At 45.9% G+C, this 26,420-nt stretch overlaps 1 protein-coding gene and 1 long non-coding RNA gene across 3 annotated transcripts; both read left to right on the forward strand.

Annotated features, from left to right (window-relative positions):
* The first annotated feature begins 616 nt into the window (after positions 1-616).
* On the forward strand, positions 617-10,943 carry LOC115614301. The gene is made up of 3 exons (XR_003993678.1): positions 617-708; positions 961-5,012; positions 6,814-10,943. It is a non-coding gene; the product is annotated as an uncharacterized LOC115614301 (long non-coding RNA).
* Positions 10,944-13,900: 2,957 nt separating this feature from the next.
* Positions 13,901-25,715, forward strand: RHOF (ras homolog family member F, filopodia associated). 2 transcript variants are annotated; one of them, XM_030500989.1, is made up of 5 exons: positions 13,901-14,138; positions 14,252-14,339; positions 20,999-21,108; positions 22,123-22,257; positions 24,408-25,715. In XM_030500989.1, exons 1-5 carry the CDS (start codon positions 13,974-13,976, stop codon positions 24,570-24,572), a joined length of 663 nt encoding a protein of 220 aa, XP_030356849.1. In that variant the 5' UTR covers positions 13,901-13,973; the 3' UTR covers positions 24,573-25,715. The 2 variants fall into 2 exon arrangements, with proteins under 2 accessions (XP_030356849.1, XP_030356850.1); XM_030500990.1 differs by lacking the exon at positions 24,408-25,715 and adding an exon at positions 22,578-24,401 and having other exon boundaries at positions 13,926-14,138.
* The last annotated feature ends 705 nt before the right edge of the window (positions 25,716-26,420 follow it).

Here is a 26,420-nt window from a genome sequence, read left to right on the forward strand (position 1 = left end):
ACATAAAAAAAGCCCAGGCAGCTGTGGGGGACGGCGGGCGGGCTCCAGGCAAATGAGGCGGCAGCGCTGGCCGCGGGAGGAGCAGGGCGGCGTCGCCATCCTCCCCGCCCGGAGCGGGCTGCGCTGCGCCCCGCTCCCCGCCGCTCGTCACATGCCTCTTTGTTGTTTTCCATCTCCTCGCCCCTCCTGGGCTTTCCCCCCCCCACCTCCGCCATCGCTCCGCCGGGGCAGCCGCTGCCCTGCCTCCGCCCGCCCGCGGGTGGGGTGGCCCGGCCTGCAGCGCCGAGCTCCCCGGGCCCGCAGCCGGGCTGGGCTGGCGCGGAGCCGGGTGCTGTGCTGCAGTGCGAGCCGCCATGGCCGCCCGAGGTGTCAATGTGCCTTTTTTGTGTTTTTTTTCTTCTCCTTTTTTTTTTTTCTTCTTTTTTTCCTTTTTTTTTTTTTTCCCTCTTCGAGCAGATTTTCCTGCAGCTCGCTTTGGGTGGAGGCGTGGGGGTTATTTCGGAGCTTCACAAGCCTGGCTATGCTCTTCTGTGAGGAGCTGCACCTCGTGCTCCACTGCAAACCCAAATTAGATGAGCTAGGAAAAGCCTGGCTTGAGCAACCACTGCAGAGGGCAGGACAGGGAGGAAAAGCAAACACTTATAGAGAGGTGGCCTCCCCGGTCAGGCTAGAGCAGGACCGTCCTGCGGACCCTGTGGGAGGGAGAAGGTAAGTGGCTGCTTGGCAGAGGCTGCCTGCGGGAGCGGCATGTGCGGGGCAGGGTGCGCCCTGCCCGCCTGTTCCTGCGGCTCAGGACCAGCCGCTCCGTGGCTCTGTAAAACCTGTGCTGCGGTATGTGCTGTTTTCCTGCGAGGGAGCCAGGGTGCTGCCGCGAAGTAGGCACCGTTTCGCAACGACGCGAGGGCTTACGCTCATCTCTCCATTTCTTGTTCCCCCCCTTCTCGCTCCTCAGCGGGTCAGGCTGTGTCGAGAACAAGCGACAAACCGTCCGCACAAACAGAACACGTTTCCATGGAGGGGAAAACAGATCTATATATGTGTTTCCGCACTGTCAGGTTGGCTTTAAAACGCTACCTCCGGGCTGTGTGGCGCTGGGAGCCATGGCAGACCCTCTGCTCCGTCCCTGCAAGGCGTGCAGTGACCGGCCAGACCGGCTGGGAACGCCTGGCCCTCGCTCCTGCCACGACTGCAGCCGCCTGCCTGGTTTACAATGGCTCCAAACAATGATCTGCTGGTAAACTGGGAAGAAGCAGTGACGTTTCTCTTAGCTAAACACCATTAAAGTGCTCCTCTGCTGTTTCTCAATAGAGGTGAAAAGCATTTTAGCTTCCTGGAAATGGCCGAAACAGGCGACGTGTGGATCTGTTCTTGGTTTTGCAGGGGGTTTGAACTGGAGCAAAACCTGGTTTCTGCAGCTTGCATCGCAGTGAGTTAAGTCAGCACGTGAAGTCATTAAAAAGCAGATTTAAACAGCAGCATCAGCTATTAACTTGCCTGGGATTTAAAACTGATGTTTAAATAGATATTTGGATATTAGTAATAATCTTTTAAACCTTAACGTTGGTCTGTTTAACCCTGAAGCAAACTAGCTCTGCCTAACGCAGGCTTTGAACCGATTCAGCCAGCCCATAATACTGTGGGAGCTCAGACAGCTTTGTCTGTACTTGCACCTCTCTGCGCATTTTTCCAGGACTATGATCTTTGTCTGCAATTAATCATTGTTCAGGACGGCCGTTCCCGATGGTGGAATCCATGAACTCCTCCAGCTGGGAGAGGTCCTGACGCCGCGTACGTGCAGACCAGGGCCAGCAATGGCTGGGGCAGCAGGCGTCGTGCAGCGAGCGCGCCGTGCGGACCCAGTGAGTTGTGTGGGTCCTCAGCATGTCTGGAAATGGGGTTTGTAAGTCTGAGCTGAAAATTTCTTTCCGTTTTTCAGAGTTTCTAAATGACTGGAACGTTCAGTGTAGTTTAAAAGTCACCGAGGCAGTCGAGACCGGTTGCACTCTTGGAGTGGGTGGTTTCATGGCTGAACCTTGTATCTGAAAAGCTGAATGTTCTGGTACAGCGTGTTTAGGTCCCAGAAAGGTCAAACCAGACTTCCATACTTGAGTTAGATTGACCCTGGTTTACTGCGTGAGGCTCTTCGGAAAAAGAGATCTTTCAGGAGAAGGGGAAAAAAATAAAAGCAGGGGTTTTTTTCCTCTGAACAGCTTGTGGTGGCTTTACGCACATTCCTGAAGCAAAGGGGCTTATTCTTGCCCTTCCCTGCATTGTTGAGTGCAAAACTCTTTATGCTAATTATTTCAGTGTCTGTTATCAATAAGAAGTGATTTAATTTCTTTGGCAAAGTGTTGCCACAAGAGCAAATTAGATTGAGAGGCAAAGGGAAATCAAAAATATGCAGCTGTTCTGCCAAACAATGATCGTGACTGTTTACTGCGTTTTGTTTTAGAGTGGCTTGTACACAGAATCCTTTATAGCGAAGGTTTTCATGTCACAATCCACTGCTTGTGGAAGGAAACTAGATTTCTAGATTATAAAGGACAAAAGAGACCTAGGTTCATCTGGTTTGACTTCCTGCATTATGCAGGTCATAAGATCTTTGTGAGTTTGTTGGTTTTTCTCAGTTGAAAGGATTTAACTACAGCATAGCAGCGTCTTAGAAAACCATCAGACTTTCCTTTTAAAACGGGCTGTGAGAGAGAGTAAAATAAGAGTAAATCGTTTCCATCAAAAGCTGCCTGACAGACTGGAAATCAAAATACCTTTCTAAACTTGTTTAGTTTCTGCTTTCAGTTTCTGGATGTTGCTGTATCTCAGTCTGCTTGACGGAGGAATGCTCCGTTGCCAGATTTCCGTCCCTGTGTAGCCATGTACGGGCGGATCAACTGAGCATTTAACACTCCCCTTGCAGACTTGCAGAGCTCCCCCTCGGGTCCTTCTTCACTGATCCTGTAATCCTTCCTATCACCGTTCCCTTTGAACACTCCGGTTCTTCACTGTTATGGGCTGGGCAGAAAGGGCCGGAGCGATCAGCGGTGCCGATACCAGCACCACCATCCCCCCTGGCTGGGATGGCTCTGTTAGGCTTCCAGGGATTACACAGCCCATGGTCAGCTGGTTCCCAGCACGGCTCCTAAAATACTCGCAGATCTGCTCCTTCTTGGGATGGCATCCCCATACCATTGGTTTGTGCTCTTTGTTCTGCATCTATGGCTTTACACTTGGCCATCTTGAAAAGGACAAGTCCTCAGACAGCACTATTGCTTGCAGTGCTCTTTTTATTTTGTAAAACCCCCTCCTGCTACCGTTGAGTGTCACCTACAGACTTGGTTGGTAATGGGCTTGTACTTTCTTCCAGGTAAACAGCTGCTTCTGTCTCTGCTCTAGGAGTTCCTGGTTCCGGGTGTGTGTACACCTCAGCTGTGTCAGTGCTGTGTCAGGAGAAGGTTGGGATGTACACCACGCTCTTGCCACACCCCAGTTTCATGGGAAGAATGCCCAGTTTAAGGAGCTGAAAGGGAGCCAGGAAGCACACTGCAGCATTTGCCTGCCCTCGTGTCTATAACATAGCCATTAAATAATGCAGGGCCCAAAACAGGTAGTTACAGGACCCAGAAAAGAAAGGTGACAGCTCTAGGACACAGTGGTTACAACTGTGTTTTGAGACCTCCCTGTTCGATGGATTTTAATCCATTGGATTATGCCGCCTTGATCTTTCATTCTCCTACTCCTACTCATGTAAATGCATCACAGAGGTTGAAGCACAGCACATCAGCCCTCTTGCAGAAATCTCCTACTAGTGCTACTGCCATTTACCACCAAACCTTGCAATTTAAAACAGTTTTTCTCTCAGCAGCTAAAGTCACGAAGCTTTGTCTCCCATGTGTCCATAAATGTCCTCTGACAAATTTTCCAGCTCTTTCCCAGCCCTGCTTGCCCTGTCTGGCAGAGCGAGGGGTAATGTTCCAGCGGGGAGCTCCACTGGGCCCAGCCAGGCAGCGCTGCCCCTGGGTATGGGCAGGGGCTGAGCCTTTTCCCAAAGCCAGGGTGGAGGCTCTACTCGTACTCTACTCAGCTGTTCATTCAATACCTAGATACATTTTGGACTTCTTCCTCACTGCCAGATTTGATTGAGGTTGGAGGAAGGAGCATAAAAAAATCACATAGAACAACACAGTCACATTAGACTATTTTTAGGAAACCAGGCTAAGAATATCGGGGAATATTGAGTAGGAATATGGACAGGGTATTTGCCTGTTCAGGGTTGGTTTTTTTTTGCCATTAAATTTTTCATTTCTTCCTAAGAACAGCAGATGATCTGTCTGGGGAATTTCTCAGCCAAAATAAGCAACCTCCTGACAGGTTTCACCTGTGTCCCAGGATGCTCCGAGGATGCTTGGGATGTAAGTAAGCATCGAACAGTGACAGGGAATCACTAGTCTGCTGTGGTGTTTGGCTGCCTTGATGCAGAGATGTTTGGTGATATCCAGTAGTGGAACAAACGTTTTGTTTAAGATCCATACAAATTTTGATGGACACGTTGGATATTTGCCAGGGCTGGGGCTTTTTTAGGCTTCTTTTTAAACTGTAGCTGTTCATTTTATTTTAGTGCTATGACAAAGCCACTTCTGTAAGATAGGTAGCGAGAGCTTTCAGAGATCTAATCATTCTGGCGCTATAAAGGAATAAAGAAGCTGTTTCAACACCTGACTTGGAGAATGTTTTGTGTTGCTTTTTGCCTATTGAAATGCAGCTGCTACTGAAACACGATGATCTCCTCAGAATGTACAACGGGTTATTTTGTAGAATACTTTCAAGCTCATGAAACTAATGGCATAAATCAAGAAGGTTGGCAGTTGTAATCAACATTCTAAAGCCATCCAATTCCTAAACAGTTCAGTGCCTCCTGGCCTAACCAGTCCAGTTTTACCAAAAGGAATGAAAAGAATGTTCCATTTGAAGAATTCGAGCACTCACAGAGCTTGTATCAAAAGGAGATGAAGACAGAGGTAAGTATTCTAAAAGGATATTTATGCATTAAAATGCTTGTGTATCTGGACACCTATTGTTAAACTGTCTCGATGTGATGGTAGGTGGAGACGCACGAGCCTTTTTAACAGCACATTCAGGGAACATTCTGATTATAAGTGACGGGGTATAAAACGTTGCAGCCAGAAAAGCGGTGACAAAGATCAACTGGAACGATTTTAGCTTACAAATCAGAGCAGTTGACCTGGCGTGGTGCAGACAGTGTACAACACAAGACCAAGCCAGTTTTGCCCTTGACATTGTGGCCATTGCTCTCAAACCTGCAGTTAAAGATTCTGCTCTTGATTTATTTTTTGACAGCATGGTTGGGAGTGCCCCAGCTGCTCCACTAAGCCACGGGTTTCAGTGATGGGCCAGAATGTGCCGGATTAGCGAGTGCTGTGCCATCCGTTGCTGCATAACAGCAGCTCCCAGTTGCTAAGCAGCTGCAGAGCCGGCTTTGCCTTCGCCACCAATCAGCTGTACTATGGGAGCAACATGGGTTCCCCTTGAGCAGTGGAGAGGAGCCGGCAGCATGAAACGGGAGCAGCAGCCATAGCAAAATCCTTCCTTCTCTGATGGGCCCCCTGGCAAAGAGGCTGGCACGAAGCAAAGGGACACTGGATGGCCCAGGAGCAGGGGGTGGCGGGGAGGGGAGAGGGAGAGCCAGCATATGTGCACAGCGGAGGCTACAGAGACAGCAGATCTGAGCAGAGCAGGGGGCACACACCGGGGAGGAAGGAATGGGAGAGAGGCCAAATGCACAGTTCGGAATAGAAAAAACCCCAGGAGGAGAGTGCGGCATATGGAGAGGGGAAATAAAGCAGAACCTGCACAGCCTGCGAATAAATGAATAGAAAATACAGGAAGAGAGGGAAGGAGCTTGATTCATTACTGGCCTTCTTCACCTTGTGGAGAGAGCTACACCCGGGAAGAGGAGGTGTGGAATACAACAGCATCTTTCATGTTTGGCAGTGAACTGTAGGTTTTACATTTCAACCCCTGCCATTCGTGGTGGTCTCGCTGCATAGCCCCTGCCTTTTGTTCACACTTGATTCCTGCAGGCTCGGTTCTTATCTTTGCTAGTTTCTGATTTTTTTTTCACACTTGCTTTAGCTTTTTTGGGTGTTTCTTTTTTCCAAGGTAAGTCTTAAAATACTTTTTCCAGATACTTTAACTGCTTAACCTTCAAGAGAGCAGGCCACTGCTAATTCCTAACTGAAGTTAGTTACCACTATATCCTCCAAGCCATCACTGCTTTTCTCCCCCCATCTCTCCATCCAGGAGCTGCTGATGGAGAACAGGGTTCCATTTGCTTCCTGACGCCTTCCCCTGCATGTTATCTTTCCTTTTCCTTGCACAGAGCCTGCCAGCAGCCTGGGAAGACTTGCTGCTAGCAGCGGGCAGGAAGTGGTTCCTGTGGCAGCAAATTATCACAAACGCCTGACACGCTGCGTAAGGAGTGGGGTAGCAATGTCACAAACGTCTGCGGGGTGTTGTGACCAAAAGAGATTGTAGTTCCACCACCACTCAGCTGCCCACATGAAAAAATACTCCATGGTCTCAGCGCCTAACGTGCAATTGGCTGCATAATAGGAAATGCCAGCCGAGCTGGCAGGGGAGCTGCACGTTCCTCTTCCTGGCTCCTCCAGACAAGAGGATTGAGGGACATATTTAGACAGGAGGGTGGGGAGAGGAATGGAAGCTCGTGCAGCTGTTGCCCTGTGCTGCAGCCAGCCCTGTCTTGCCTGGAGGCCTGTAACTGGGAACAAGTTTCCTCAGGTCCAAGATTGAGTCCTAAAAGGAAAACCGAGGTGCCCACTCAGATCTACGGTGGAAAGGGTTTGGTATAGATTCTATGTGTGTGTACTTCAAGCCAAGAAGAAGTTGACAAATACACAGCCATATGTATAGAAGATTTTTGCCTAAGGTGCTATATTTGTTTCCTGCTTCCATTTGTCTGAAGTCCTGTATCTTTGAGCAGGCACTGTCTATGCTATTGTTAGACTCCTAAGACTTAAATATGTAAAGATATATTAAAGATATATCTTAAAAGATACAGAGGCACTGACATATTACAAGTAGAGTCAGCTGCCTTTTACACAGGAGCATTTTTAACATTGTGAGAGATGTAAGTTTAATTAGAATGGTTTTAACCAGGAAGTCTCCCCACCTTAAGAAATCAGAGCTACTATGTTAATCCCAGTAAGCAACTGGGAACTTGACAGCGTTCCTGTTGTTACAATGAGAGTCAGGAAGGGTGGAATGTGTGTAGGAAGGGAGAAACGCACAGGAAACATGCCATCAAGGACAGCGGTGTCGAGCGCCACAGGCAGCGCGCCAGCCTGTGTTTGGTGATGGCCCGTGGGCTGCAGCAGTGCTGGGAGGTTGCTGCCCTCTACGTGCCTGTGCACACCAGATCACCCCACCACAATTGCTCAAGCACCTTCCCAACCCGCTCTGACAGCTCGCAACAAGGGCCTGCAGCCAGGCTGCTCTGCACCAACCACCCATCCAGCTCTCACAAGCGCAGCACAGGCCAAAAATCACAGCTCTAAAGCAAACGTCACAATTACAACTGGGTTTATTGGCAGTTATTAATTATCCTGCTCTGAGAATCGCTGTTTCTTTGCAGGGTTTGCTCTGGATGGGTTAATGGCTACTCTCAGGTCTGAGATAGACTCAGTCTGCGCCTGTCCTTTGTCTAGCGATGCTCTGACAAGCCACAGACCTCTCTGGCTCCTGCCAAACCTCCATCCCTATGGATGAGTTTCTTCCCAGCCAGACAACGACAGAGAGAGTGCTTCCAACTTAGCCCTCCCTGTACATCCAGCACTCCACAAGAAACAAGCATAAATTACAGTGTCTCTCATAGGCATATAAACAGAGGCTTTTATCTTCTCTTCCGTCTGTAGGAAGTTTGCACAAATATCAGATGGGAAGACACAAACTTCACACATTAACTGCTCTTTAACGTTGGTGCCATACATCACTCAGCAAAAGCCTGCCCCTACTTCATCCACAGCCCTTTCTCCTACAGCCTATTTTACTCCTTTTTTTCTCCTCCTGTGAATATTCCCAGTTTTTCCATGCTCTTGTTCAAAAGGTTTGAGAGCTTCCTGGGTCAGTTGCAAGAGTGATGGCTATTGCACAGCCAATGCAGCAGTGAAGTGTTGATCAAAGCCTGACTCTTTTAATGGCTCTGAAACACACGTGCTTATACAGGCTGCATTGTAGCTCACACAGTGGAAAGCATATTTAGCAAGCCAAACCTGGGATCATTTAAACCTGAGGTTCTCAAAAGCCTCCCAAAACCATACAGCTCCACACATTTCAGGTTTAGTGGAATCTACCAACCCATTTTCGTGGAGCATAACCCAGATTTGGCCATCCACAGTGGACTCACCTACTCCACACTTGTCCCTGCTGCATAAACTAAAGAAGCTGCATGTAGCTCCTGCTCTGCTGCTTTGGTCATCTTCATTAACATACACTCCTGCTGGTTTCAGTCCTCCCTTGACTCTAAACCACACGTACCGGAAAACAAAATCTCTCTCTCTACCAGGAATTACCTTCTTTGGGAATGGGAGAAGAAGGGAAAAGTAACCTGAAGAAAGCAGATACTGCAAAGCATGCTCTGATTTTGGAAAAAAACCTAACATCTCTGTGCTTGCTGAGTCAGGTGGACTGCTGGGTAATGAAAACACAGGAAAGCATAAGCCAGGGGGATATTAGGGATGTATACTAAAGCAATGGGTAAAAATGCATTATACTGCAAGGAAAGCTGTTTACAGCCCCTTTCCCTATGTTTCCCAAAATTACTTCCTGATGGGATTTATTCTCTGCTGCGGATCTGGATGCAGAAGAGCATCTGGGGCTGATTAATTTCACGCAGATCTGTAGCAGAGCCCTGTGCTCACACTCAGCCACGAGCAAGCCCGTGCATCGCTCCTGAACCCACTGCTTCTGACTGTTCCCATGGTAAAAGCAAGCACAGCTCCCAACGCCAACACAGCCTGCAGAGCTCGCCTGAAACAAGGCAGTTTGAATCCCCCTCACTTCTCAGCACAGAGGTGGAGGATGAGATCCAGCATCACTGTGATAGCTCTGCCAGCCTGTGTTGACAAATTCCTCCCCATCACTCAGTGAAGCTGTGCCAGCACATCTGGGAGACACACACATCGCCCAGATCCGTGGGGGCAGAGTTATGGTGCCGTTGGCAGACACTTGCTTGTTCATTTCATGCTTTTCAGAGATCAGTCATTGTGTTTGATGTTCCAGAAAAACACAGGATCGTTGGCTCATCTTAACCTTGTGCTAGCTATCTTTTACAACAGAACTTGGCTTCAGAATTCACACTTCAATGAGGAACAGCAGCTTGAAACTGCCCCATAGCCTCTACTGTATCAGGCTAAGATGCTACCATGTTGATTTACACACTCTTCACGTTTGTAAAGCAGGTTTTTTCCCCACCACGACTGTTGTTTCATTAGAAACAACTCAGTTTCTAATGAAAGGTGAGATTCAAAATACAGCACGCTGGCCACACATGTATCAGGTAGGCCATATTTGGCCCACATAGTTGGCACCCTGATTTAAAACCTACCAGAGAAAATAACCCAAGAAACAGTATGTGTTCCCTGTAAATAGCTGCTCTCTTGGTAGTTGGTGTGTGGTTTATGAACAAAATCTGTCCAAACTGCATCAGAGTGCCTGATTTTGCTGAGTTGTGTGTCTAATTTGGCTAACACCTTTGCTGCACACCATTGTCCTGTTTTCTTTCATAGCCTTCTGAACCCACTGTTAGCATTGGGACAGGTTTTATGTAGAGTTTATTGAAAGATTTTTGCACTTATTTAGTGCATGGGCCGTTTGAGCCAAGTGAAACAGGAACTATATTCCTAAGGCATGAAAAGGCAGAAAGGAAATTTTCTTCTTGAAATATAGTTTTTTCCACATTACTTAATAGTCTAGAAAGTTAATACCTTTCTGGCAGCAGTTCCCACTGGGAGTAAAAAATATGGTTCCTACTCAGCCAAACAACAATGTCATAATGTTTTAGGTTGGGTTAAACGTCTCAGAAACTGGCAGGTGTCACAGCCACCTTGCCTTCAGTGAAAAAGGCAATTGAGAGAGCCCTTATGAAACAAGGGATTTACATCAGTCAGGGCTACTACACAAAAAGCAGGCACATGGCAACGTTTGAATAGATGGTGAATCATGTGGCCCAGGGGATTTTTCAGGGTGGGGGCGTGTGTGTAGAATATCAGGCCATGAGGACCAGATGGTAGAGCTCTGCATGTGCAAGAGAAACAGCAAGAAACACTACAGCAATGGATACTGAGAAGCAGCTGAAAGTCAAGGGGACTGGGAGCTTTGATTTGGGGAAAAAAGCTATTTCTAGTGTTGAGTGAAGGCCAAAGGAGCGTTGGCACTGTGAGCAAAACACAACTGAAAAGACAATTTTGTACAGCTGTTCTGTAAACAAATTGAATTACCTTGAAAATATGCCTTTGAGCTTTGTCACAGGCTGCTCCTCTTACACTGTCACTCACAACTTCTGTGTGTGTGCAAGGCCAGTTCAGCTCTCCCACATGGCAGTTTCCCCTTCTCTGTCTGCCCTGTCTGTTCACACTAAATGCTGTGGGGCGGAAGATGTTCTTCAGTAGGGCCTGTGCACATGACAAACAATTGTTGCCCTTGTGTAACATCCCAAATTTATCAGAAAATCACTCTACTTACATGATAACTCCCATTCTTTAGAGCCTGTCTTTCCTATTGTGAACTCGTCAGGGCATCATCTCTTGCTCTGTATGTACATGCTGCAGTGGGAATTCCTGGCTGAAAACACAAATAATTAACTTCAGTGGTAATGTTAAAAATGGAGATTTAAGGCTTTGTCTTGTTATGCATGTTCTTAACTAAGCTTATGAATATTTCCTTTTACATAAATGGGGCTACTTGTTATTACTAAGCTTATGTTTAAGTCTTTGTAAAGCTGGGAAAACTGAAGTGTATGTAAAAAACATAGTCCTAAAGACATTTAGGAAGAACAGGTCCCCATTCTTGTCTAGCTTATATTACCATATAAACTAATAATGTGAGTATACAGCAGATGGCGTGTGCTGTTACTCCTCAATTGCAGTTGTGGCTACACAATTGTATCAGTATCACTAGTCTGGGACCTTGCTGGTTAGCTAAAATTGTTGTATTTTCCATTAGGAATATTACTGCAAGCCATGTTCCTTACCCTAAGGGCATGCACTATAGTAGAGCTTAAGTGATTGGAAACTTAAAACTTTCACGGTACTCAGAGTTCCTCCAGACAGAAGGGAGCTAACCAGAATATCCTGTCACATCTGGTAACATATTTACTCTTTGTGGTTTTGAGAAATGGGAGTATCAACTTATTTCATCACCCTGTAGTGTAAAGTCAGAGCTCCAATACTGAACCTAATCTGTGAGACTTTTTTGGGTGTCTTCATACTAACTTGAATTACCCATCAATACCATCTAGAGTGTTAAAACATCTTTTAAAAATCATAAACTTCCAGCAGTTTTCCCAGCCTGTCACTCTTTCCTATTATTTTCCTTGGCAATAGTGAGGCAACAAATTGGTAACGAGATGGGAACACAGATATTTACCATACTCCATTAAAGTCTTGACTTTGGTACGCTCACTGCAAATCTCTGTGTGAACATTGACTCTTGCCCTGCAGATGTGTAAGCTTTCAGTAAAACAACTTGTGCCAAAATCAATATAGAGGCCAAAACAGAAGTAGGAGAAGGACACTTGTAATTAATAATGATTAGATTTGAATTTTACTAATTGAGGGTTGAATCTTCCTCCATTTAAATCAGTGGCAGAATTCCAGATTAGATTTTACTTTTTCACAGTCAGCAACATCCACTTAGCTCTTGCACAGGACTTTATATGCCTAAAGCTCTGCGTACCCATTAATTAAAGCTAAGTAACTGAGGCACTGAGTGCTGTGTTTCTTCAATACTAAGTTGACTCACTACAAATAAACCATCCATTACTTTAACACACTCTTTGGAGTGTTTACAGTTGATTTTACAATCTACTCATTTTAGACTGTTTTGTCCCAAACCTAAAATGTACAGATCTAAAAGGTTTCCTGAACTATGAAATGTAGGAGACAAAGCTGTGAGAAATGTAAATATTGTTTTGTGAGATTTGCAAAAAAAAAAACAAACCCCAAAAGGCAAAAAACCCCAACCTAACAACGACCCACAATATACTTTTAGACCCCCCCAAACTTTTATGGCAATAATTGACTTGAAAAAAAACCTTTGAATTACAGTTCTCAGTTACAGGAAGACTATTATCTGCTGATTGTATCATACATAGCGTGATGCTGGGTTTGAGCCAGCTCCAAATAAACTGTTTCAGGGTAAAATAATTCTTTCCTGGATGATTCTGAATGCCCTCAGCCACTGCAGTCTACAGGAGCTGCCGGCTTTTGCTGTGCTCTAGATAAGAGATACAAGATTGTGGTTCGTAAAGCATCTTTTTGACAGCTTGCATATTCTACACGGTTGAATTAACTTTTTCCTCGGTAAAATGATTAGCTTTGAATAGGTGTGAACTTGGCTGCTTTTTATTGTTGTTATTTAGATTATAGAACGTTTTGTTGGTTATTTCCATGCCTTTCTGACCTCCTATCATAGAAATACCCTTTTTGTTTGCCCTCTGCACAAAGCAGCCTTTCCTTGAAAGAGATGCGGAGCGCAGCCGTGTTTGCATTCGGTCTGGAAGGCCATCTAGTGACACAACCGTGCAGCAGAAAATGCAAAACCCTGCCGGAGTTGTCATTCTTTTTTCCCCTTAGTTGCATTCAGTGATCTTGCTCCACTCAATCATGCCCTTGGGGGTTTCTTGCTATTCCCACAAGCGGCATTTCAAAACTCTTAAGCGTTAATTTTGATTTCTTAAGAGCTGGGGGGCGTTTATTTGGCACAGAGCACACCGTTAATCCCTGTTAGGAAAGAAACACCATGTTTTGTGCAGAACGGTGATAGATCGGACCCGAGCATACCTGCCACAAACACAGCCTCACTCCCTGACCTGTGTATCAGAGCAAAACGTACCTGGCTGCTGTATTCCTCTGCCTTCCATGGTACAGAACACCAGGCAGGTGCCTGGGGCCACCACATCTGCAATTAAAATGCAAAATGCCCGTTTATTTCCATCGCAGCTCACCTTGGATGGCCAAACTGGGCGAATAAGCAATGAGCAGAGCTGTTGGTTCCCACTCCAGCATTAAACACTGTAGAAAACAAGCAGCAGGTCACCTCCAGTGCCAGCAACAAGATGTGCTTCAGGGGGTACCTCAGGGAGTCTCTGCCTGCCCCCGCCATGGCTTGGCACTGCACCCCTCAGCATCGGGACTGGGGTCCACCACTGCAGAGACACTGAGCTTGGACTGAAGACATTCCCTGGTGTGAAACATGGTGTTTGAGGTCCAAAAGGGCTCCATGAAGGAGTAAATGAGGACAGAGGGAGGACGTGGTGCCACAGTTGCTAGATGGCGACAAGCACCCAAGTGTGGGCAACATGGCGGGTGGTGGGGAGAGCAGCGGGGACAGAGCCCACTGTGTGGAGGCCTCGGCGGGAGGGCGGGGTGAGCAGCTCCCGTGGGCTCGGAGGGGAAAAAGCCTGAGGGGCTCCTGTGGTGCCCACCGCGACTGCCTCTGCCTCAGCGCCAGGGACCTGGGTGGCCCCACAGCGGCGTCGAAGGGGCTCGGGCCTTCGGGCCCCGGGGTTATGCGGGCTGAGGTGGCGGCGCGGCCCCGGGCGGGGCCCTGAGGCGCCGGCGCCCGGGGCGCGACCAATCCCCATCGGGGCGCGGGCGGTGCCTGCCCGCCCCGGGGCACCCGGAGCGCTGAGGGGGAGCCGCGTCTCGGCCCCGCTCCGCTCCATGGAGGCGGCCAACGGGGCCCTGCCCGAGGGCGCGGCGGGGGGCTCCCGCGGCAGCGCGGCCGCCCCGTCGGCCAGGAAGCAGGTGAAGGTGGTGATCGTGGGGGACGGCGGCTGCGGGAAGACTTCGCTGCTGATGGTGTACGCTAAGGGCGCCTTCCCGGAGGTGAGCGGGCAGCCCCGCCGCCGGGCCCGGGCTGGACGGGGGGGCGAGGGGCTGGGGACCGGCCGGAGCGAGCTGCTTGTCCCTGTCTAGAACGGCTTCTCCTCCCTCTGCAGCAATACGCACCGTCCGTCTTCGAGAAGTACACTACCAGCGTTACGGTGGGCAAGAAGGAGGTCACCCTAAACTTGTACGACACCGCAGGTAAGGGGGTTTCGCATCGTGCTTTCCATTTCCCCCATCCCAGCAGGATCAGGGGGCAGTTTCTGGGAAGGAGTCATGCTGGGGCATTGGCCTGGGACTGAGCCCAAACCCAGCCCTCAGCTTTTCATACTTTCAGCTAAATAAGCAGAAACTGCTTTTACCGGTGTAAAACGTTGCTCCCGTGAACGTGCCCCTGTTTGTGTTCCAGCAACTTTTGCGGTGTCAACTTAAACCAGACTGGTAGACGAAGACTGTAAAGCTGAACACATTTTCTTTTCTACAGGCATACTTTTAGCATAATACCACGGTTAAAAGTGCTAGAGATGAAAGTACAAACCAAACAACAACTGTTACCTGTTGCATGCATAAATGTGCCTCCCAGAAGAAAAGACAACTGCCTTGTCTAAAGGCAGTTCTAGCCAGAGACTCATTCACTATCCGTGTTTATTAAGAAAAATCAAATCAAATAGCAAACATATCTGAAAGTATTAAAACCCAGCTCCCACATGCAAAGCATAATACAATCAACCAGGAAACTATTTTAATCTTCTGCCACATGTGATCAAATAGTGAAGGAGAAAAAAGGCTGGTTTGTGTTCAAAAGGCTGGAGCAGTAAAAGTCATTTGAAAATGGTGGTAGTTCATTTGGGTTTCATGTCAGAAAGTTGTGAAATGGTTTGTGTTCAACTTCATTCAAAGTTCCTTGGCTCTGTTACCCAGCTGCGCTCCTAAATGAACCCTAAAATTGACATGTGCTCCCTTCCAGCTGAGTGGAAGTCATCTGTTTCAGTTCAACACTGTGGAGCTGTTACAAATTTACACCAAGACAAATACAAACCGAGTGCAGTCCACGTTCATTTCTAATAGTTGTAAAGCACGCTTACCTTCTTGCATGCTGTACATGATATCTGAATAGATAACTTTAAAGGCTTTGAATCTAAAAGTGAATTTTATTACTAATCTTTACTGCAGTTTAGTAAGATCCTAAGCACCTATTTTGCCAATGTATCTTCTTGTGTCAATGTTACTGTTCTCGTGTCCAGTGATTTGGATAATGTAGCTTCTACTGAACGGCAAAGCTTTTGTGTTGGAAAAGAGAAGGGCTGAAATCTACTGTGAGCAACCAAAGAGGGATTTCCTTAATACAGTGTGTTGGCAGAAAGAACTTGTCACAGTGAGCTTGTTGAGTTCTTATGTTTGTTCTCTGTCAGTGTGGAATTTTTGCCTGTCACGCAGATCTTGACACTTGGCCGGCTCTCATTTAAAATCACCGTGCTTCCGCTTCTGATATTTGCCTTTGGAGTCTCTTCCAGGCTTCAAGGAACATGGGCTGGATCCCAGAAGCGATGGTAGGTCGGGCAGGTTCAGTGTTGCAGCATTGACCTCTCGCAAGCCTGACGCAAGAGCCCAGCTCCTTGCGTCAGGGAGAGTTCAGCTCTGCGCAAGACCTAACCGCTTTCCATCCCTCATCTGGAAACCTTGAAACCCAACATGTTTCACCACCCAAAAGAGTGTCATGGCCACCAGGTGACAAGTTGCTGGAGGCTGCTGGCACTTGTCTCCTCCCTTCCTGTTAAGTTTCTTTTGCTTTGCATGAGACACATCAAGATTATCAGGTGCAAAGAAAGGGGGGATGTTGCCACCTTGGTTGAGGCATTTGCTGGGGAGAGGAAAAGACTTGGATTTTGTTTCTGTTTCAAAGCTGCAGATGTAGTTTTATGTTACAGATGTGTCATACTCTGTCATTCAAGCAGCTTTTCATCCTCTTTCTGAAGCTGGCAGTTAGACTAGAGGAAGAACTCACTTGAGCACACATTTTAATCCCATCCTGTTTTTAATAATACAAACCCGATGCTGAGTTCCTTAGGGCTTAGACTAGGACCAAGACTTATGTCCTGTCCTCCAAGTTCAAATAGTGCAGTAAGAGAAGAGCAAGGGGAGTGCCCAGCTCAGGAGACGAGAGCTCCCATCCTTCTGCCACATGGATGCAGCACGGGAGATGCAGTTTTGGAGTCGGTGTTTCACTGTGTTGACTTGTTTCTGTCATATCATGCACCAGCAGCCCATTAAATTCCTCTTTCAGCTGGGAGATGATGCTCTGGGGTGGGTGTACAGCACAAATTGCAGCTTAAAGAGGAGTCTAAACATACGACTTACTACGGGAAGTACAGTGGTTTAACGGTGCGCCATATCACCCATATTTTATGAATCATCTTCTGACTTACCGAGCTGCTTGAGTTGGTCGTGCTCTTCTCTAAAACATGCTTGTGTTTTGCTTCTCAGTCTGAAGGCTTCCCAAATAATTCAATTATAAAATCACTGAAATAGGATCAAAAGGATGTAAAACCATTTCTGAAGGGAAGGGCTTCAGCAAAGTACCCTGTAGCACTGTAGAGGAGAGGGCAAAGCTGTTCTACGAAGTGTCACTGCATCTTCATGAAGCACCCACTGCCAAAAGGACTTTGATATTTTTAGGATCTTGCTAGGAGCAACACCAAATAGAGTTGCATGTTCTTCAGCATCAGGGGAAAGTAAAGGACAGGTTCAGCTCTGTGGTCTGTTTAAAGTTAAAAGGATTCTTTGTATTATCAAGTCTTGTGCAGCTTGAGACTTGTCCTACTTACTGGAGGAGGACACAAACAAAGTGTTTAAGAATCAAACAGCTCAAGCTACAACAGGTATTTTTTTCTTTACAAGAATTTTGGTAACAAGTGAAGTTAATAGGTTAGTCTAAAATACACTTGAATAACAACAAATGAAGTTAATAAGTTAGTCTAAAATATACTGGAATAACATTTTTTGGTGAGACTTTTGTACTCTGCTACTCTGTCTTCCTCATCAGACACCTCTTGGTATTGCAGGAAGTTGGTGGTATACATACGCAACGCGCAAAGGCTTTGTACCATCACTTGTCTCATCTGCAAGCAGGCTTTGCAGCTGCTTATTCAGTTGAAAGTTTCCATTTCTTGCTGTGCTCGATAGAGGCAAAGGCACTGAAAGGCAAATTAACTAGTAAGGGAGATGCTTTAGCTGCAGTTCAGTCGCAAGGTTCAGTTTCTGATGCTGTTCAGCACAGGGCTTCCTCTGACCAAAGAAAAGAGCTCAGCTGGGGAGGAAGCAATGCCTCATCATTGTGGGTGCTCACTCTGGCTGGCAGGAAGCACACTCCAGTGGGGTTTTTCAGGTCTGTAATGGCAGATGCACAGCACTCCGAGGCCTTACAAGAAATTGTAAAAGCCAGTATATGCAAGAATAACTTTTCTTAACTTTGAGACTGTACCTGAAGAAGACAACCCCAACTTCTTAACTGAAGTGTGTGCTCCCTACCCCGAATATCCTCTTCTGCTGGTTTTATTCTTGCCAAAAATGACTGTTTCCCATTTCTTTTTTAAACTGAGTAGTGAAAAAACATAGCTGGCATAGCTAATAACCATGGTATTCCCTTGGAGCCTGCAGAATAACAATCCAAAGAGAATTGGGTGCATTTCTGTGTGTCTCTGAGGGCTCACCATTGCGCAGTTCTATGTCAATCCTAAACCACAAGTGTGGAGTGTTACAGACAACACATGGCCATATGTAGGAAGTGGTCAGTGCACTGGACAGGATGGCAGGATATTACATTCTTCCTTACCCACTGACAGTTGGTGGCAATGGACAGCACTCCTGCATGTACTGGTAGGTTCCTAGGCTGGCAAGTCTTGACTCTACCATTTACCCTCTCCTGTCAGTGGGTGCTGAGCTCCTTTATGGACTGAGCAACACACAGCTTGGCATTTCTTTGGTAGTAATTGCTGAAGGGGTGAGGAAGAGCAGGCAGAGGTGAACATGCAGGAGAGATGGAGACTTGTGTTTCATTTCTTCCCCCATTCACCTTCAACCACCTCCTGAGCTCCCACCCCACCACAGGGCCTGACTGCAGTGATGTGGGTTATGCAGCATGCACAGAGCCATGCAGGAGTGTGATCTCTGCAAAGAATTAACCAATTTTAGATTAATTCAGCTAGATGGGGTTTCTTCTTTAGAAAAAAAGAAACCAAACAGCGTCTCTGATGCTACAATGAATTGAGAAAAGCAAAGGAGAGTCACAGATACGCTCACACACAGGGATATATTTAACCAGTTCTTCCACAGCATGCTTTTTGTTAATTGGGGAAAGAAAGCAGCTACCTGTGCCTGGGGAAGCACACTTGGGGGCTTTGCACATACAGTCAGTCACTGCTTAGATTCAGCCCTGTTCCTTCATTGTAAAACTCTTCTAGTAGAAGACTAAATCTGTGCCAAATTAGCTCTGACCACAGACTGAGCAGCTTTACAGAGAAAAAGTCTCCCGGGTGCTTTCCTGCATTTCATCAGCAGCACTTAAGGGCAGGGGGTGAAAGGGATTGTTTTCGGTGAGAGGGATGTCAATGTTTAGACACAGCTTGATCCGGGTCCTGTTACATCCTCAGCAGCTGAAGAACTGCATCTGAGCTCTTAAATAGCTTCCTCTCCTTCCAAGTGAGCACCACAATCATCCGACCATAATACAAGTTAAGCAATTACCATCTAACCTTCCCCCGTGATCTCTGCACTATACCTCGTTCTGTGCCCTGTATTTGAGATTGCAAACGTACATGGAGCTGCATTTCGTACAGCAGCATTTCCTCATGCATTTATTTTCGCAGTTTGCTTAAAAAGAAGATAGCTGCACAGCTGGTCTGAAGATGAAGGTGCAGCTCACTGAGGCATAGCTATAGTTTTTGGCTTGCAATGCAGCATATTTGCGTCACATCATTGAAGACACCTCTTCTGTTAATCCCATCCAGAGTACTAACATAGCTGTATGGTCTAATTCCAAGCAAACAAACATGTTTCTTCCAAGGGGACAGTCCTGTCCACCTCACAGATTGCCAGCAATAACTTGGAGAACCTTGTGTTTTACAAGGTACATTGGTAGAAGCTGAGAGGCATGAACTTGAACAAGGAAAATCATACACAGCACAGAGCACTAGAGGAAGTCAGTGGCACCTGATGTGTTTAATGCATTTAGAGGATTATCAGCAGCAAAATGGTAAATGAGTTGCTAACAAGTAGGTGGATTGAGGAGAATAAGAAGGGCTGAGCAGTACAGTCTTTGCTCTGAATGTTTATACAACGTGCAGGATTTTGTCAATTGTCTATTATTTCTGGATTAAACCTTGAGGGATCAACCCTTCTTTGTTCTGCACCTTGCCCACAGAACATGTTGCTCTTGCAGAAGCTCAAATACAGAGTGGTCCAAAAGTAAGATTCCTGTTTTACAAACACCTCAGGCAAACTGAGTAATGGCTTGTTCAGTAGGGATTGCCTTGTAACAACCTGTATCTCAAGCCATCGTTAAATTAAGGAGGGGAGCAAAGTATTGTAGAATTATTGGCATTCTGGTATGTGCAATCCTGCAGTTTGCAGCTGGAGACAAGCATGGCCAAAGTAATGGGTGTGTGACTGGGGACTGAGCTGCCAAGGGCAGGAATAATTGATAGAGAGCTGAGGCACTCATCCCTTCATTTGAAATACAAATACAAAGATTTGAGATGTGTTACTTCCCTGTAGGGCACTTTCTGGGGTGCGTGTTCATTGTGGTGATTGTGGGAGGGAATAGCATTCCCAGTTCTTGTTTTGGAAATCTGGTGCATCACAGAGACCGTACCTGATTGCAGGGGCAGGATTCAGGCGGCAAAATGATCTTCTACGGACTGCTTAAGTCACAGTTTCTTCCTTATTAAGCCTCTGAAGAAAATTCAAATGTAAAAGACTGGGGTTTTTTTCCTGAGCTGGCAACTTTAGCTGGTAATTATTTCTTTCTTGAACTTAATCTTTCAAAGCAAGACACCTTCAGACCCTGGCGTGGTGATTACTGCGAAGTCTTCTGTACAGCAAGGGGAAGAGTATGGGGGTCTGAAGCAAATTAGCTTCCTTGTCAGATCACGTGCTAGAATAGCCCTAATCAGACAAAATCCTCTCCTTTTCCAGAATTCAGCGCATCCCTAAGCTCTGCTGTGTAGTCCTGCTTCACAGAGCAGTTAAGCCCGACTCCTGGTGCAGCATGCTCAGCAGTAATGCTGCTGAAGGCAGAGCGTGCTGAGCGCTGCTTCCTCCCAGCTCACTGGGCAGGGAAAAGCAAGTTTGCCACTAAGGGTTTTACTTCAGCATTTACGTCTAGCAAACACGGTGTTTCTTCTCCTCACAGCATCACGTGTACAAATAATATATTTGGGAGGACAGAGCCACTGCCAAATTGCAAATGTTTTAATCGATAACTGTCAAATCCTTCTTACTGATCCTGCTTGTGAGCAGCAACTTGGCACTCGGCGGTTGGAACTGCTTCTAAGTACTTAGCAGGCTTTTTATTATAACTTGCCAAGGACATGTTTTATTTTCTAAAGCATCACTTTTGTCAGTGAAGAGGAATCTTCTGCATTTCACAGAATGATAGAATCGTCAGGGTTGGAAGGGACCTCTGGAGATCAGCTAGTCCAACCCCGTGCCGAGGGAAGGTATTTTACAAGTATGGAAAACTTGCAGTCTCTCGATTACAGTACCATTGTTCTTGATCTCAAGTATGTATGTTTACCTATTCCCATCATACTGCTTGTTAAGGACAGAGATTTCTTTTATCCAAAACATTCTCTGTGTTCCAGGGCAGGAGGACTACGATCGGTTACGACCACTTTCCTACCAGAACACCAACGTCGTGTTAATTTGCTACGATGTCATGAACCCCACTAGCTATGATAATGTGGCAGCCAAGGTAAGAGGCTTTTGTAATTGCTTCAACCTTTTAAATGAGTTACATAGACTTGATACAAGACAAGATGTCAAATTGATACAGCCAATGCTTTTAGTGTCCTGTAGCCTGGGTGTGTGGATGCACAGATCACTCACTACACACTGAGCTGCAGGTCACAGAGCTCAGACCCGGAGCTCCCCTCTCCACAGCTCTTAAGAGCTCAGAGCTGCGGCTGACTCTGCAGCACACCAACAAGATCAAACACCAGTGGTGAAATCACAGCTTTATCTGTTATATCTATATTGATGTCACACAACCAGCACTGCATACAAGCATTTTAGATGCAACTCTACTTCCATCCCATGCATACTTAACTACAGGGCAGAGATGTAAGCAACCACTTGTCTGTACTAGGAGTTCTGTAATGCCCCAAAGTAAAAGTTAGTGTCCCTGTACATAGAATCATAGAATAGTTAGGGTTGGAAAGGACCTTAAGATCATGTAGTTCCAACCCCCCTGCCATGGGCAGGGACACGTCACACTAAATCATGTCACCCAAGATTCCGTCCAACCTGGCCTTGAACACTGCCAGGGATGGAGCATTCACAGCTTCCTTGGGCAACCCATTCCAGGGCCTCACCACCCTCGCAGTGAAGAACTTCCTTATATCTAACCTAAATTTCCCATTTAGGTTTGAACCCAAATGACACCAGCAAAACAAAGCAAGACTTGGCCCAAATTCTGCTCTTAAATATGACTTTAGAGGAGCTCTTCTGAACTTAAACAGATGTTAACAAGCACTTTGGCATAGTGGTAGATGCCACATATGTTTTTATAAAGGGACTGACTTTGGGTAGGACTTTTACATGTTTCTGTAATGTAAATAGTGTGTGTTGGGTCCCTACCACTAGATGAACAACTTCCAAAACACTGACATTGCAACATACGTTAAAAGCTGGCTCTGTTCTGGGCTTTATTGTTTTGATTTCAGGAAATAAAAAACCTGATGTAAAACTTTTCTCTTTCTACCATCAGTGGTATCCTGAAGTGAATCACTTCTGCCGCGGTGTCCCGCTCGTGCTCATCGGCTGCAAGACAGACCTTCGGAAAGACAAGGAGCAGTTGCGCAAGCTCAGGGCTTCCAAGCAGGAACCCATTACTTACAACCAGGTAAATACAAGTGCACTCAAAATGGTGTTCTCTTTGCAAGAGATAAAGCCCACTTAGTTCAATAGCATCGTTCCTCACAAGTACAGTCACAGATACTCCAGAATTAGGTGATTACAGCGTCTAGATAAAGGAATTATTGACAGTCAGCACTAACAGGGGTTTCTCTAAGTCCTTTCTGGAAGTGGCCAAATCACCACCCATTTTTAGTACCAAAGTTAAGAGAAGTTGAAGAGCATTTTGCATATCTTGGGGTGTCTGAAAGGACACTACTGGCTACTCCTTCTGTGCTCTTTACATCTCATTCTGGTTTCCTTTCACAGCTGGGTTATTACTGTTACAAATTTTTAAGCCTTGACAAGTTTGCTGGACTCCCTTCATAATTTTTACTAGCATACATTGCTCCTATGACTAGTACTTTGATCAGGATTGTGATAAAGACTGGAGATGCCAGGATACATGCTACAGGATTAAAAACACTGTTCTGGAAAAAACAGTTTTGCAAACCCTATTTAAAAATAAACCCTTTCAAGGACAACAGCAGCAACATCTGCAAGGCTTCTCTAACCTAAGAGGCTTCTCTTTAAAGTGATCTTAAAAATATCTACATATTATCAAGTGTTTTCAGTTTAAGTTATGGAGCAGTGAGGCTTACAGCTAGTGTTACATCACTGACACAGCTGTCCTAGGTACAGGAGAAACAGTGATGGAACAGTTTGTTCCATGTCATTTGAGCCCTTTCAGCTCATCTCCCACCTTATTTAAACTACAAAGCTATCTTCTGCTCTCATCTCAGAGCAAGAACAGCAGCTTCCAAACTGCTCGAGACGTAAGTCCAGGGAACAAGGTTAAGTGCAACCAGACCTTGAATGAATCACTGCTTTTTCTGAACAGCATGAAAAGAAACTGCAACTGCATCACCACTAAAGCACCCTGGGACTTTCAGCTTGTCTTCCTTGCGCGCAAGATGAGATGCCCATCTTGTTGCTTTGTGAACAGCTGCTCCCTCATCTGCCTTAATAACTCCCATTGTCACCCTCACAGCGAGGTTCAGGGCAAGCAACAGACAATTCTGGCAAGTCTGCTGAGGCCTCATGCAAGTAAATTCCAGGCCCCACAAGATGTACAAACTTTGTCTCCTATGTGAGCCCTCCCACTTGGTTTTTCTCCCCTTAAATATACACTACCTCAGTCTTTTACAGCCAGTGGCATCTTGAGCCATGCGAAGTGATGCTTCTAGTGCCAGGCCCAGAGGAGCTGAACACTATCTGCCAGCACTGCAGCTTGCAAACCACTGGAAGGAGACAAACTTCACTTAAATATGATGAAGAAAAATCCCCCTATGGAACCCTGAGTGCTCAAGTGACCCCACTCCCGGGGCTCATAATGAATAAATGCAGAGTTTGTGAGCTGTGGGTTGCAGACCTGGAAATCCCACTCTAAGACTCATAAGCATTCAAAAGTGGGAGCTGGCTCTGCAATGACAGAAGGATCACAAGCAAAGTAAGAAGTCAGTGTCTTTTGTCTGTGGTGATTTCACACTCCAGGATTGCATGCAAATGTTTTAGATCCTAGCCTGTTCCCATTGCATGCACTGGGGTGAGGTTGAGAAACACAGGCACCCATTTGCGTATGTGAGGATTTTGGCTGAGCCCTTGTGATGCTTCAAAGCCAAAGTTGGGGTTCTTGCATGTGCACCAGCAAAACAAGGCAAGACATTGGTCTAGATTCTGCTCTTGCATGTGACATTCATTACTAAAGGTGACATCACATAACAATTAAGGTCAGGCCTGAAGAAACATTGCTGTGGAGACATCGTATCCTCACTTGAGAATCTACCTCAGCATTTCTTTTAAACAAACTTAACACTGAGAATGTTTTTACACTATCAGCAGTCTGCATCTTAGTCTCTAATACACTGAACTGTCAGGCCAGGCTCTGGATCAACACGGGGGGGGAAAAACTAGTTTGTTTAATAGTGCCTCAGTTTATTAGCAATGCCACTTACACTCTAATATTATAGTCAAAGGCAGGTTCTTTCTTCCTGAGCTCATGATATAAAGATGTACAAAATAACTCCCTTTCTTTTCCATCTCACATTCCTTCTCTCATTCCTTGGCTTTACATCTCTCCTTACCTCCTGTTCTCTCCAGGGTGAAGCAGCTTGTCAGCAGATTCATGCAGAAATTTACCTGGAGTGCTCAGCAAAGTGTCGTGAGAACATAGAAAAGGTTTTTAAAGAAGCCACCACCATTGCACTGAACGCCATGAAAAAAGCCAAGAGGCACAAGAAACAGCAAGTGTGCTCGGTGTTATGATCTGGACTGTGAGAGAGCACTGACTGCACCACAGCCAAGCCATTCAGGTTTAAAAACAGTCTAATGTTAAAGACTGGGGGGTTTTAATCACACGTTTTTATTTCTAGAACTATTTTTATTTTAAGTTTTAATTATTTTTACTATTTTTGCACTTTTGTTACACTGCTCTCACCAAGTTTTCAAAGCTCTTCGTCAGGTTTAACTGATGCAGCGTGCCTTTGTCCGTCTGGCTTTTGCTCCGGACTGCGAACGACCACCAGTCAGGTCTTGGACTCACTATTTAAATTGCAATGCAAAGCAACTGCTACTGTGTGTCTTCATTAGGGGGTGTGTTTAAGTCTGCAAAATAATTGTGCTGTGTTATAGCTACAATTTACTGTCTTTTTCAAGCAGAAAAGCCACCTCTTTTAGAAGTGATGTTAGAGCAGCTTATCAGGCAGCTTTGATGATAAAGAGATGAAGCTCTGTGTTAACTTTTTGATGGAGCACCCACTACTCCCCTGTGCTGCTGGGCCAGCTTTGCAGAGCTGCACCCTTCGAGGTCTCCTTGCAAGGCCTGCTGCTGCAATGGAAAGTGGCATTTACCAGTGGAGATACATGGGTTGCTCCAGTTCAGAAATGGAATATCATGGAAAATACTTAACTTTCAGTTAGAATTAGTCCAAGCAGCTATTTTATCATGTAAAGTTAGTTTTACAATAAACTTATATAGCTTATTTAATACATCACAGATTGAAATACTGGTGCATTCTAGGGGAAATAGTTAACTCATGTTTGTTATCTCGTGAAATCTTCTCTCCTGCTGTAAATTAAACTTTTCCCTTTTGTGATGAAGGTGTCAGCTCCCTGTTTAAGGAGGAGGGATGCTCCCACTGCACAACCTAGCGCGTGTACCTCAAACCTCCTGGTTCTTTTGCACATCCCGTGCAGTGAGATTTCATGTTTCAGGAGCAACCATCATAAACCTTTGGCAAAAGGTTATCTCTCATCACCTTTCCATGAATCCTATGTATTCTCCCTTAGGATGAGCTGTAGTTTGCCTTATCTTTCAGCAACACCTGTACTGCAGAAGCCTCCTTCCCCCTCACAGGTTTGGTTTAAGTGGTGCATGCCAGGAGTCTACTATTAAACATTTCACACAGAGTAACTGGTAACTGTCTATCAGATCTCATGCAGCTTTATCCTCTGCTGGGTACATGACCAGCTGCTGAAAAACTGGTTTGGAGTGAGGCATCATTAGTATTTTACATGCAGGATGTAGAGATCTGGATCCTTGAAATCTTACTTTTTTTTCCTTGCCCCCTTTCTTCCCCCAACTTGTTTTGATTTAATTAATCAATTAATTCAATTAATGAATCTCTATTAGCTTAAAATGGAAAATTAAAAAAATAAGAAGTTTGTGGACATCTTTGATTATAGAAAAATCATGAAGAATTGTACAGCCCTTTCTCCACAAGAAGAGATCTGTCAGTGAAAGGCACAAAATCACTCATCACCTTACCCAGTTCGAAACTGAAACATGAACGTGCAGGAAGTGAACGTGTTCACCCTCAGCTCCATGGTCAGAATCTTTCTTGCTCTTTTAATCGGAGTTTCTCATGCTGCAGAACTCGTTACTCCCCATGAGCAGAGCTGCCCACCCCTGCAGAACCAGGTCCACTGCTCAGGTCCAGCATCGCTCTCAAAATAAAACAATTTACAGTTCATAAATGGAGAGTTCAAAGGATGAAACAAACCCCAAACTTACAGGGCATGCAGAAGTCAGAAGGTAACAGCAAGATAGAGCCCACCTAGTGTGAAAAGTGTTCAAAATATGCTAATTGCAATTTACTGTTTATGCCCATAGGA

The sequence above is a fragment of the Strigops habroptila genome, chromosome 11, assembly GCF_004027225.2.
Source record: "Strigops habroptila isolate Jane chromosome 11, bStrHab1.2.pri, whole genome shotgun sequence".
NCBI classification, from domain to species: domain Eukaryota; kingdom Metazoa; phylum Chordata; class Aves; order Psittaciformes; family Psittacidae; genus Strigops; species Strigops habroptila.